The 13563-nt window shown below is 50.0% G+C and overlaps 1 protein-coding gene across 2 annotated transcripts in view; it reads left to right on the top strand.

Annotated features, from left to right (window-relative positions):
* The window catches only part of PAPPA (pappalysin 1), a 221280-nt gene that overhangs the window by 173486 nt on the left and 34231 nt on the right, over positions 1-13563 (top strand). For both annotated transcript variants that reach the window (XR_008389935.1, XM_037154716.2), the window contains exons 17-18: positions 398-569; positions 9229-9376. Coding sequence is in view for 1 of the 2 variants with exons in the window: in XM_037154716.2 (XP_037010611.2) it covers positions 398-569; positions 9229-9376 (320 nt within the window). In the remaining variant the exon portion in view is untranslated. The remainder of the gene's footprint in view (positions 1-397; positions 570-9228; positions 9377-13563) is intronic.

The raw sequence follows: 13563 nt of genomic DNA, 5'->3' as shown, positions 1-13563 counted from the left end.
AAATGAGGATGCATATGTAAAGTGCTTGCAAATGCCTGGCACCTAGTAATTGCTCAGTAAATGGTAGGTGTTAGTATCATCAGTATCAGCGCCAATCAGAGCACTCTGGAAAGGAGGGAGAAGACAAGGACTTGTCTGGCTTGCATCTTATTTCAGTTCACATGTAAGCACAATACAATCTGAAACTCTTGCTTTCCCCGGTGAAGGAATTCTATGAATGAATTTTCCTTAATCCTTATGCATGCACCCCTACCCAACAGGATGGGTGGGGGATCAGGAATGGAAAAGGGAAAGAGAGGCCTGCTAGCTCTAGAGAAGCTGGGGTGTCTTGGTAGAGCATGGGTCTAGCCCTCCCTCTGGTCCTTGAGATGCCTCTTCTTTTATCTCTTCTTTGAAGACGGGCCTTTAAGACTCAGTGTACCCAAGATGGCAGCTGGCAGGAGACAGCTTGTGTTCCTGTGACCTGTGACCCACCTCCACCAAAATTCCATGGACTCTACCAGTGCACAGATGGCTTTCGGTTCAACAGCGAGTGTAGGATCAAGTGTGAAGACAGTGAGACTGCCCAGGTAAGACTCCTTGAACTTGAGATCAGTACTTTGGTATGTCTCCTGTCCACTTACCAAAGACCACCTATGTTTTAAGAACCACTTTCTCCAGGAGACTTGTTACGGATGCCGGACATGTATTGTAGCAGTATCACCAGTGCAGAAGTGAAGAAACTGGATTCTAATGATCTTTCTTTGTAACCTCTTTGGTCCTTGTTTTCATCCCTGTAATGCCAGATTTTATTTGTTCAGAGATTCTTAGCTTAAAAAATATGTTAGTGTTGGAACCCTTATGAAGGACATCATATATGAAATCCCAGTGTATAAATTTGATCAAAGTTAAGTTATGTGATAGGAGTGCCCAAGGCCAACTTTCTGCCACCATCACCACGGTATTGATCCCTGAAGTATTTAAAGTCACAAGACTACCACTGTCTTAAGACGTTAATTGGCCCCTCAAGCATAAAGGGAAAGGGGACCATATTAGACTAGCGGCACAGTTTTTCCTAAACTATGGGAAAAGAGAGAAGAGAAGGAGATAGCAGGGACTGCACTTTTTCTCAATCCAAATGTAACTGAGAGAAAGCCCAATATTCTTGCCTGCCTCTGCTGGAGTTCTGTGACCTAATTTTCCTTAAACCTTACACATACCCACCCCTTCCACCACACACAAACCAGTAAGATGTGTAAGGAATCACAATAATGGGAAAGGAAATTAGAGGCCAAGCTGGCTCCAAAGAAGACCACACTCCAAAAGAAAACTCCTCCTTGACAGACCCAACCCTTTAGGGTTGAACCGCAAACTCCATGTTTTCCCAGGTGTGTGAGCATCTTCATCCAGGTGAGGCCAAAGTTGTGCCTGATGGGCCCCAGGGTAGGTTTTGTCCCCAGTCAGTCCTTATTACTCTTTATTATTGGCTACCAAATACCAGACACTGCCCAACCACCATCCTCACCTCCTCCAAGCAATTCCTGAGTCCTACCCATTCTTCCTCCAAGACATCTGAAGTTCTCATCTGTCTCCAATGCCACCACTCTAATTGAGGCCACCAAGCAACTTCCTGGTCATCTCCCTCCTTCTAAGCCCTAGACTCTCTCTACTGTAATGTCCACACTTCAGCCAGAGTGGTTTGTTTAGAGCATCAGTCAGCTCCCTTGCTAAAAGCCCTTGTGAACCAGCATAAAATCCCAACTCCTCGGGGTGGCATTCAAGACCTTTCCTGTGTCCCCAGATGATTGATCTCGCCTCTGCCATTACTCACCTTTTCCAGCTGTATCCCTTCCTCCATAAACCTTTTCCTGCTGTCCCTTCCACTCTTGGGCTCAGTGCCCTTTCTCAGGGTTCCTCCTGCACAGCACTGGACACAGTGCACCGAAATTCATTTTATGTCTCCTCTCTCTCCTCCCCCAACCCTTCCCCCTGTCTCAGGCTATGAAATCCTTGACCACATCTTTAATCATCCCTGTGTTTTCAGCACTGGGGACAGTGCCAGGGCACCTAGTAGGGGCTCAGGAAATGACAGGGCCGGGCAAAGAGCTGCAGTAAACACCCAGGCCAATGTCCTGACTTTCCAGTTCAAAAAACTAAGATTCAGAGAAGTCATTCCACCACCCAAGGTGACAAAGCTGGGGTCCACAGAGTCAGACTCAGGCCCTGGGTCTCACAGCTGTGGACAGACTGAATCCAACAGGCAGTACCTGAAAAGCGTTGGTAGTGTGCACTCATGGAAGTCTGCGTCCCCGAGCCATTCCCATCCCTGACAGCCAGGGAAGCAAGAGCCAGCCCTGGAACGAGCGGAGGCCGGAGATTACCACGGCCTCACACAGGCCGATCAACTTCCCTCACACTCCCTTACATAAAACTGTTGCTAACAGTTACCCCGACTACTGAGCCAAATAATATTCTGGCCATGGTCATGATATCAAACTGAAACCCAGCCTGCCTGGGGCTTGCCAAGTACCTTTCATGGCCAGTTTGTATTTAAAGGAGAGGAAAATGCAAATTTATCAGACGACTCAAGCAGTTCTGTTTGGCAACTGGTGGAGAGGCGAGGTGCAGAGGAGCAGGGTATTGCTTGTCGGCTCAGAGAACGAGGGAACGTGGGCCAAATGGGCTCCTGATAGAATTGATGTTTCTAGTTTGTACTGCAAATGAATTTCCTCTGCCCTCAGACCAGGGGACTGAGAGCCAAATCTAGTATTCACCTCAGATCCCCTCTTGCTGCCTGTAAACACGCAGGAACGTACAGCCCGGAGAATCTTGAATCGAATGGCTTGTATGGAGCGGGAATTCTTTGCCTTCCAAACGAGTTCCAGATCTGGCAGAGAGGACAGGGGCTGTGGCAGGGGAGGTTCCCGTCTGTCTCCCACCACCACTAAAAGCAAATTAGCAAATAAAACCTCCACTTTATTGGTTCCTTGGGAGCCAGGATGATGCTGGATCTGGTGTCTGAGATCAAATCCTGGCTCTACCACTGACTAGCTGGAAAACTTGGGCAAGTTTTTTAACTCTTTAAGCCTCAGCTTCCTCATATATAAAATGGGAGGGGGGGCGTTGATAATAATACCATCTACTTCATATTTATGAAGATTAAATGAGGTAATGAAGGTAGTGTATGCCTCCAAGGACCCCCCCCCCGGGATTGTGACGCACACAGCCTGTGCCCCCATACACAGCAGCCCTGGGGAAGGCACACATGCACTAGCCTGCCTTCAAGGTCACTTCTAGGGGGGATCATCCCCAGTGCTCCCTGTGGGCTCCTACAGAACCAAAACACAAAGGCAGTGGCTTGAAAGGTAGCCCCAGAAAGTCAGAGGAGGGGGCATCCATCCTACCTGAGGCCAGGGTGTGGGGAGGGAAGATCAGTGTGAACCATAGGGAAACCAGACCCCTTGCTCACATAAACCTGCAGAATATACACTCTCTCTGTAGACCACAGGGGGCAAACACAAAACCCCCGGCCTGAATCCAGCCCTCCACTTTGTTTTATCCGGCCCAGCACCTTGTTTCTATCTGGCGGCAGCACCAAGCTCTCACTTAACTGTTAAGGAGCAGTTACATTTACACAGTCCTAAAATTACATCCGGCCCTTTGAAGGCAACCGCGAGGCTGATGTGGCTCCCGGGGAAAGTGAGTTTGACACCCCTGCTCTGGCCTGTCGCTGCTGCTGGAACTTGGTGGCTTGATAACATGTTCCATATCTGTGCTACGCGCTGTGGGGGCCAATAGCCACATGTGTCTGTGGAGCACTTAAAAGGTGGCTAGAGTGAGCACCAACATAGGACATTTTATGCAATTTTAAGTAGCTTGAATTTAAATGCCAACAGCCACAACTGTATAGTGGCTACCCGATTGGACAGTTCACCTCTAGAATTTATAGCATTATCCTTGTAAACTGAGACAAAGAACTTTAATAAGAACAGCTTTTTTTATTTTTAAGTGTTTCACGAAAGCCAAACTGGTGTCGCAGACTTTCTCTTATTTTGACAATTCACTGTAAACCTTTGGAAGAGAAATAATACACCCATTTTACAGATGAGGAAGGAAGGTTCAGGGGGCTAAGTGCTTGCCCAAGGTTGCAAGTTAGTGGGCAGTGTGAACTGATGCACAGCCCTGTGCTTCCCACTGCATTTCCAGGGCAGGTGGGCAGCAAAGGCAGGGTTCATCCCCAGGTGACTGGGGAGGAGTGCTAATTGTCTCAGCATTAATCGAGCTCAGATGCTTCTGAGCTGTCCGAGGTGACAATTCAGTGTCCGTTCTTGTAAGAAGTACTGTGGGGGCTTATGGGTGTAGGCCATCTCAGGATGGGGACAGGGTCGATGTGAGATGTGTGCACAGAGGCTGCAGCAGGAAAGGAAAAGGCTGAAGGTGCTCTGTGCACGAAGCCAGGCACTTAATGGTGGGTTTCGGCACCTCAACAGGAGCAAGAGAGGGAGGGTGGGAGTGGAATCAATATGCACTCCATTCCTCACATGGGTCGCAGAGGGTGGCTGTAAAAGTCTTTCTGGTAGCATGCAGCTGGTCCTGCCTTTATGGTTCTACTGTGGACGCACTACAGCTCTCATGCACAACGCCTCTGCAAGCAGGGGCCATGTCCAGTTCCAAGGTCAGCAAGCGCTTGCCCAAGCACCCAGGGCTTCCTAGAGGAAGTCAGAAACATCACACTCATGTGGTGTTAGCAGTGGTCAGGGTCTCAGACGTCTGCCGGTGCAACCCACTAATTTTATAAGTGGTACCACTGGAGCCCAAAGAGGGGAAGGGACTTACCCCAAGGCACGCAGCAAGTTACCAGCGCTCTTTTAACTAACTCAGCACACAAGCCACATTTTTCTACTTATTCTGTACCTAACTGGGAGGAAGCACATGCATGTGAGGGCATTGACTGGGAACAGAGGCAAATAATTAACAACAGCTGCGATTTATTGGGCATTTACTCCACGCCAGTTGCTGGGCTGAGTGCTTTACAGAGGCGACTTTGTTTAAGCCCCACAGCGGCTGGCATTACTGTCCCATTTTACAGATGAAGAAGCTGTGGTTGAGTGAGGTCAAGAGGTTTGTCCCGAGTTACGCAGCTTGGATGTGATAGAACTGAGGTTGCTGTTCTCGGGTGAGGCTGCCTCCAGAGCTCCACTGTGTCTGTCCTGCACCACACTTCCAGGTTCTGCCTTGCCCTGATGCGGCCTCATTTCTCTCTGCCATTATTTTGTTGATTTTTATTTCTACTATGTAGAAGTCTAACTCTCTGTCTGCCCTCGTCTCCCTCCCCTCCCCCCATATCTCTCACACGTGGGTGGTGGTTGGGTTGATTCTGAAGTACCCTGAGAGAAAGTACGCAGAGTGGCTAAGAGTCTTTGCTGTCTCTGAAAAAGCCCAGTGTGTGTGTATTAAGCTCTAATGCTTCCCATAAGCTAATTGACACGATCTTCACCGTGACTCTCAGGTAGTGGACACCATGCCCGTTGAACAGTTGAGGAAACTGAGGCATAGAGAAGTTAAGGGACATGGAGAGAGGAGGTGTGGCCCTAGGCAGTTTGGCTTAAGGCCATACTCTTAACCATTACAATAGCATCATTTCAAAACTTACTTTTTTATCTTCTAGCTGAGCCTTAGTTTCCAAATTTGTAAAAGAGACATAATTTCTACTCAACTACATTATTAAAAGGATCTGTTAAAAGATTTTATTTATTTATTTTTAGAGAGAGAGGAAGGGAGAGAGGGAGAGAAACATCAATCTGTGGTTGCCTCTCGTGTGCCCCCTACTGGGGACCTGGCCAGCAACCGAGGCATGTCCCTGACTGGGAATTGAACTGGCAGCCCTTTGCTTAGCAATCCAGTATTCAATCCATTGAGCCACACCAGCCAGGGCTGTCAAAAGGATTTTCAAGTGTTCAAAAAGCACCTGGCACACAATAACCTATTTCATTATGTGATTATTGTAAGCCTTCAGCCCTTTGTAGACCTGTGTAGCTAAAGAGAGTTCGAGAGAGTACAATATACTTTTTTTGCAGATGGATACCCAGGCCCAGAGGGGCATACTGTTTTGCTGAGTGATCCTCAGCCCTCTTGTCAAAGATTTCACCTCATTGTGCAAAATTGTGCATTCAGAGCCAGGTACACTGGTGGGCTCCCTGCCAGCAGTCTCTGGGCTTCCCAGACAGGATGCTCAGTGTCAGGTCTTCTGTGATCCAACTAGATTCAACATCAAGGATCTACTCTGACGTGGTAGGCAAGCCCTGAGTGTACCAAGATCTAGTCCCGAAGGAGGGTTTGAAAATTCAGAGAGGCTCCAGAAAGTCTACTGTGCGGAGGGCACAGCAAAGGAGTGGTGGTGGGGAGCAAGAGACGCACGCTGGCGAGGCAGACTGACCACAACCAGAAGGAGGGCCATGCACCTAGCGAGAGATGGGGCTGGATGTGGTGTCTGGGTTCCACCAAGGGAGCCTGACAGCCTGTGAACAGGCCTTGTGTGGGAGGGTAAGGCTGCTTAGCAAAAGGAGTCTTTAAATCAGAATTAGTCAAAAGCACAAAGTTCCAGAGGAGCTGGGCAGGACAGGGAGAGAGACTGGAGGTAGCAAGATCAGTGCCTTCCTGCTCCCACCTTTTATGGTGGAGCCTTCCCAGTTTGAAACTCCCTGGGCAGATTCCAGCTACTTCTAATATATTCTCTGCTGCAAACCAAGCTCCCTAGCCAGCTCTGGCCCCCTTAGTGCTGAGATCTGCAGCCCTTCAGGGGCTGGAGGCCAAATGCATCATAGCTTTGGGCCAAGGCTACAGGAAATTGGGGTCAATTTCCTACTCCCCTGGGGGCCCAGCAGAATCATGGGGCCTGGGGCTCTGGGAGGGAGAGTTGGGGCTCTCTGAAGCCACATGAAGCCTCTTAAACTTTCCCTGAGCTCACACAGAACATCTCAGGGTGGACGCTGAAGTCATCCTGCGGCTGTGTGCTCAGAATGGGCCATCCTTCACTCATGGACACAGAGGTTTCCACTGCAATTGGTGATTCTGGAGAAGCCCAGAGAGGGGTCCTCTTTCTTTTCTGAATCCTGTCTCCTTGCAGCTGTTTTCCCAGACCCGGAAGCTTCAGCCTGCCTCAGGCCTTTCAAGGAGTTTATTCATTTCCTCATGCGTGCAATCGTTCATTCATTCCCTTGTCTGCTCACCTATTCCTTTATTTCCTCATCCATGCATTCATTTATCTTTATTTATTAACCAAATACATTCCATGTCTCTCTACCTATTCATCTTACCTTTTGTCAAACAAATAGTTCTTAAATGAATAAAAATATCTATTGAATGATGAGTGAGTGAATGGAGTGGCCAGAACCTATCTGACACTGCAGAAGGCCCTGAGGCTACCTAACAGGGCACCTGTGTGAATAGGGCACCTTCCTGGGCCCTGAGGAGCTCATCCTCTAGGTGGAAACAGATGATCCAAAGAAGCAACACCTGCCAGAGACCTTAAAGCAGTGCACTCTGCAGAGTTGGGGTGCTATGAGCACAGGATGGCTTGTGCCAGGTGATAATATATGTGGGCGGGGCCAGGGGTAGGGAACAGCAGGCAGAAAGGGCAGTGAGCACCACAGAAGCAGGGATGAGTGAACCAGCTTATACCGCATTCAAGCATGCAGGCAATTTGAACTGAAGTCAAGGTTGGTGCTGATGCTGTAGAGAGCAAGGAGGAGACAGAGTTAAGGCTCAGGGGTGAGGGGAAGGGACCCTGGGGGCCAGACACAGGGGGTTCAATGGAAGCCGAGGGGCATGCCAGCCATTCTACAGATTGTTGCACTCATGAAATGTGGTCACCTCCCCTGGCCTCTTGTACTTTCTCTCCTTATCACAAGCTTGAAAGAAGGAAAGAATAAACAGCTTGTTCTCAGGTAGATGGACACCCTGTGCAGAAACTCCCATGGTTCTCCATTCCCAAGGGGTAGAATCCAAATGTAAGGTGGCCCCACACCTTTTTGGTCTTGCCAGCTTAGCCTCCCCCATTTGTTTCCTTGGGTCACAAGACTGATGAGGTTTGGGGACTCTCTGCTGCTTACTGTACTTCCTTGCATTTGCACATGCCCTTTGGCCTTCTGGAAACGTCCTTCCGTCCCTGTTCTACCTAGGATTTTATGCATCCTTGAAAACTCATTTCTGTACATCACCCCCTCTGTGAAGCTTCCCTGCTCTCCCTTTCGCAACTGGTAGCTGTCCCCATGTACTTACAGTGCCATCACTGAGCACAGTCACACTGATGTGGCTGGCTGTTCCCATGACTGTCTTTCCCTCCTGGCTCTGTCCTGGCTCACTGGGACAGATACGGGCTCACTTTCCTTTTGAACTCCACAGAGCTGGGCACAGAATGGGCACCAAGAAATGGCCCTTGAATGCAGAGGCAGTCCTGAGATTTCTACAGAGCTGGACTCCCATTAGGACCTTAGACACTGAAAGGGGATTTGCAGAAAGGGCCGTGTCTGCAGGCTGCACTTGCCTGCCACGTTGCAGAGATGGGGGAACTGTGCATTGCTTACTTTGGAGAATTGAGGCACAGAGAGAAGTGTCCCCACACCACCCTCTTGGTGCCATAATTAATGGGATGGGATAGAACAGGATGGGATAGGGTGGAATGATGCCGAAGAAGGGGAGGGGAGGAGAGAAAGGAAATGCTCGGGAAGAGAAAGCTTCTCAGCCAGGCCCAGGTTGTTGAGTTAGTAAAGGGCAGAGGCCTGGCCTGCCATGCGTTCTCACTGGCTGAGAGGAAGCAAGCTTTGGTGTGTACCTGCCTCCTCCCGAACAGCTGCAGGACCCGTGCTCTCTCCACTGCACCAGCTGGGGCGCATTGGGGCCCCTACCTCCTCAGTTAGAAAAACCAACCAACAGAATGAATCCCTCTGATTGAAATCTCTGAAAGGACACTAAGCTGGGAGTTAGGGAACCTGGGAGTTAGGCTCTCTGGTGAGCTTTGAGCCAGTTTCTTTCCACACTGAGTCCCCCCTCAGACTCCCCATCTGTAAAGTGGACATAATACCAATGCCTCTGTTTTAGGGTGATTGGGTTTCCACCGGTGTCAAGAAATTATTTGCAATGCCTTCAGAACACTGGGGAGAGGAGAAATGGTTTTCTTTTAATTTTGAGAAGCTTGGGTTGAGGGTGGGGGGCGTCTCTCGGTCGTGACTGTGTTTCTGTGGTATTCAGGGACGTGGGAGCAATGTCATCCACTGCCGGAAAGATGGCACCTGGAGTGGCTCCTTCCACATCTGCCCGGAGATGCAAGGCCAGTGCCCGGCCCCAAGCCAGCTCAACAGCAACCTCAAACTGCAGTGTCCCGAAGGCTATACCATAGGTACGATGGGTGCATGGGGTCAGTGTGGGAGGGCAAGACTTTCCAGGAACCCGGGGCTAGGGCCTCGCTGGGTAGTTGGGAATCTCTACTGTGTGAGGCCCTGCATGAGGCACCAGGGAAGCAGAGATGGATGGGGCCAGACTGTGCCTTCCAGAGAGAGTCAAGGGCACGGATGTTGTCAAAGCAGTGGGGGTGGGGATGAGTGTACATAGTCACGCTGGAGTCCAGAAGGGCTGATCCATGCTCCAGGGGACACAAAAAAGCCTCTCAGAGGAAGGGACGCTTATACAGGGATTTAAAAGAGCTTCTTGGGCAAGAAATGATATTCTAGACAAAAAGAACCAGGTGGCAGGGGGAGGGATATAAGAAAGCAGTAGTAGCACAGTGTGGCTGCCTTTATTATTCATCATAAAATTTGCATAACACCAGTCATTCACGAGGACCTACTGTGGGTCAGGCCCTGCAGCAAGCACTTTAGAGGCTTTGTATCTCATCCTCTCAATAACCTTCAACAACTGAGAACGTTGAGACTTGAAGGGACAGCAGGACATGCTGCAAAGCCTGAGTCCTTTCCATGGTGCCTCCAAAATGAGGCTAAATAGCAGTTTCAAATTGCCATCTGTGTGGTGATAGACCAGTTTGCAAAATGCTCACAGTGAGGGGAGACAAGCTGGGGTTCGATGCCAGGGGCTTGCCTGGTTGAAACCCAGAGCCTGGACAGATGCATTAATCACGAGCTCTGAGGCTTTCTGTGGAACTGGGCATGCGTCGAGCCTAACCTCATCCGAGGACAGTGGTGCTGACCTTTTGGGCTGATTCCCTAATTGACCATGATGAAAAGCCCAGGGAATTGAATGTCCTCTCTCATGGCCAGCGTGATTTATGGGACAATCACCAGGCATGTCTGGAGCAGAAGGTTATCTATGCACTCGCTTGCTCCCAGTTGCACAGAGCCAATGAGTTCTGCACCCAGCAAAATGAGTCTCCACTTCCTGTCCAGACACGAGGCCCATGGTTGGAGCGTGGTTGTGGGTGGGGCCTCACCACGCCTCTTGGAGGTGGGAACACACAGAGCACAGAATTTCTTCACCTAAACTTCCAGTAGAAATCACTCCTTCTGGCCTTTAGCCCAGAGGATCTGCTCCTCCTGCGAGGGTCAGGAAACGCCCTAGTTCACGGTGCCCTCTGTGATGGTTCAGAAGGTACTTTAAGATCCTGCAGAGCCACCGATTTAAAGGACCCTGACAGGAGGGTTGCAGAGGGCTGGGATCTCATAGGTCCCACCAATATATGCATTCTAGAAGGTTGGGACAACAGATGCAGCAACAGTGAGTCCAGTGGGCTGCTGCTTCCCAAGGCCAGCGTTTCTCTCCATCATTGCTGATGGGTGTGCATAGCTCAGGGCATGTGTGTCTGTGATGGCGTCTCTACCCCCAACCTAGTCACCACATGCAGGGGAGTATCCAGTCACACTCATGACTAGCTTTAAGCCGCCCTGGCAGAAAAACACTAATTAACTTACTTCTATTTTTAACAACCTATGAAAATGGACTTTCTTTATGTCTACACCCACTGACAGATTCAAATATAGCCACACACTCATCGATAAACACAAGCACAAATGCTTAATAATGAAACATAGACCCAGGCACACATCATTCAGCAAACTCATGCCTCGCATGCACACAGCAGCCAAATGCCACACAAACACATCGGCCACACAAACACATGCACACATGGCTACACATAGCACATACTCGCATGTGACACATGACTGGAGGTGTCATAGGCACAGATACATCTTATGCCCCAAGACATGTCAAGCACACAGAAAGATGGACAGAGCTCACACATGTGCATAAATACACCCTGCGCCCACTTTGTACATGCACCGCATTCCCACATTCCAACTGCACTCAGGTGAGCCATACTACCTGGCTATAGAGGTGTGGCAGTACATGCTTTTACCCACTGGGCCTCTTCATGGTCAAAGCAGAAAGGGAAAGAAGTCTGTATGGCACTGGAACCTGGGTCTCCTTCCCCTCCCCTGCTACTTTTGCTCACACTGCCATGTAGACGCTCCATTTATGAATACGGTAACCCAGGGTGGGGCATGTGGCAGAGCTCAGAGAGAAAAAGCAACGGGACACTGCGGGAGAAGGAAAAGGGGAAGTGGGTTTCCCTCTGGACTCCCAGCTCCCTCTTCCTCCTCACCTCCAAAGGCCACTGGGACGTCCCTCCCAGGCTTAGTCCCTCCCTGGGGAGGGTCCCCCTGACCAAGAAGAGGGACGTGCTCCAAGTCCTCGTAAACAGGGGCAAAGTGTGTGTTGGTATGTGTTGGACTTGGTGGGGGTGGCGCTGGAGGGCATATCTGGGCCAGCCAGAGCAGCTTCTTTGGGCCCCTCCCCAACAGGACAGGGAGGCTTCTGGGGCGGTTAGGGGCCCTTAGGAAGTCGCTACTGCCACCAGCACTGCCACCTCCCTGCTCCTGGAGAAGGAGAGGCAGGCGGGGGCCTGGTGAGATCACTGCTCTGTAATGATGCCAATTAGGGCTCATCTATCACAACACAGCAGCCTGGTCCTGAAGCCCAGAGCTGCCCAGGAGTGGGGGAGGGGCGCAGAGACAGGAGCGAAGACAGGGCTGCTGCGGAGGGCAGCACGGCAGCCTCCTGTGTTGATCAGACTTTTCCCTTTCTCTCCCCTCTTGAAATAATTCAGCTTTTGTCTGTTTCTCAGAGGCTGCCTCATCTTTTTTTCAGAATCATTTTATCATTGCTCCCTAAAACTCCCTCCAACGGTCTCATGACAAACACACAGCCCTGAGCTCCCCCCGCTGCTTAGCAAATTCCCCCCTTTATTCTCATCACTCATCTTTTTTGTCTTTTTGTGCCTCCCCTGCTTCTTTCTCCTCCTCTGGCCCTTCCCCCATGCCTGTCCCCTTCCACTGCTGGCTTCCCCCTTCTCTTCCTCTGTGAAGCTCCATCATACCCATTGCTGGGCTGGGAAGGCGGAGATCCAGGGTTCTAATCCCTGGCCCCCTACTCACCAGCTCTGGAACCTGAGCTGTGGGCCCATGGCTCTGTCACCTGTGAAAGAGGTGTGATGACACCTGTTTCACTGGGCTAGATTTGCGGGACAATGAGCAATGTATGGAAACCACCGGGCAAGACAGGAATCTCCCCCTTCTGGGCCCAGTGTCTGTGCTTAAACCGAAGAGGTTCTAGACACTGTCCTGCACCTGCCACCCTCCCTCCCCCATCTTCAGTGTAGGTGAGCCTCTGAGACTGGAGAAGATGACAAACTGGCAACAGGGACACTGGATACACATGATAAGTGTGTGTACAAATACATATGTATGAGTATATGTGTGTGTATGTGTATATATACAAGGTAGGGCAAAAAGTAGATTTACAGTTGTGAGTAATAATGCCTTTATTCTTGTGTTATTATTTATTAATTATGTTATTTCCCATAGGAACAACTGCAAGTCTACTTTTGCCCCACCCTGTACAGACTCACATGTACACATCCATATGCACACGAATTTGGAAAGGAGCATTGGGCATGGCTCCTAAAATAAAACGCTTTTTTAAATAAAAGAGTCACCCATCTCCTGTGAGCCACTCAGTGTGCAAGGGTGGTCTTGGCACTAAGGCCAGTCAGTGACCCTCCCAGGGCTCTGGTCAGATTCTGACCCCTCGGGACTCTGCTCACATGCATAAGCACCCTTCTGCAGTCCTGGGGACATCTCGTGGACAGGACTGATGTTTCAGGAGACTTGGGAATGTGCAGTATCAGGGCAGAGAATGAATGAGCCAACTTACAGTCACCTTGTCAACCCACAGCTCGAAAGGGAGCTGTCTTCAAGGAGAAGTCCCTGGACTGAGGGCTCGGAGTACCCATCAGCCCTGACCCCAGTTCCATGCACGCCTGCGTCGGCTCATTGCCGGATTCATTTTTGTAATCCTTTGTATTACTCTTCATGCAACGGTCATTTATTCGTCTGCTCTTCCATTTTCATACTCACTTCCTCCTTCACAAGGTACCTAAACGCCTATTCCTCATTCACAGCTCGTGTCGTTCATTCACTCACTCTTTTCCTCCCCCTCTATGCACTCACTCAGCATCCTTTCATCCAGCTCACAAATACTGAGTGCTTGCCATCGGCTGTGCACAGTGCCAGGCTC

Source organism: Artibeus jamaicensis, unplaced genomic scaffold, assembly GCF_021234435.1.
Source record: "Artibeus jamaicensis isolate MK-2021 breed Jamaican fruit bat unplaced genomic scaffold, CSHL_Jam_final scaffold_1964, whole genome shotgun sequence".
NCBI lineage: Eukaryota > Metazoa > Chordata > Mammalia > Chiroptera > Phyllostomidae > Artibeus > Artibeus jamaicensis.
This window is presented reverse-complemented; position numbering and strand designations above follow the sequence as displayed.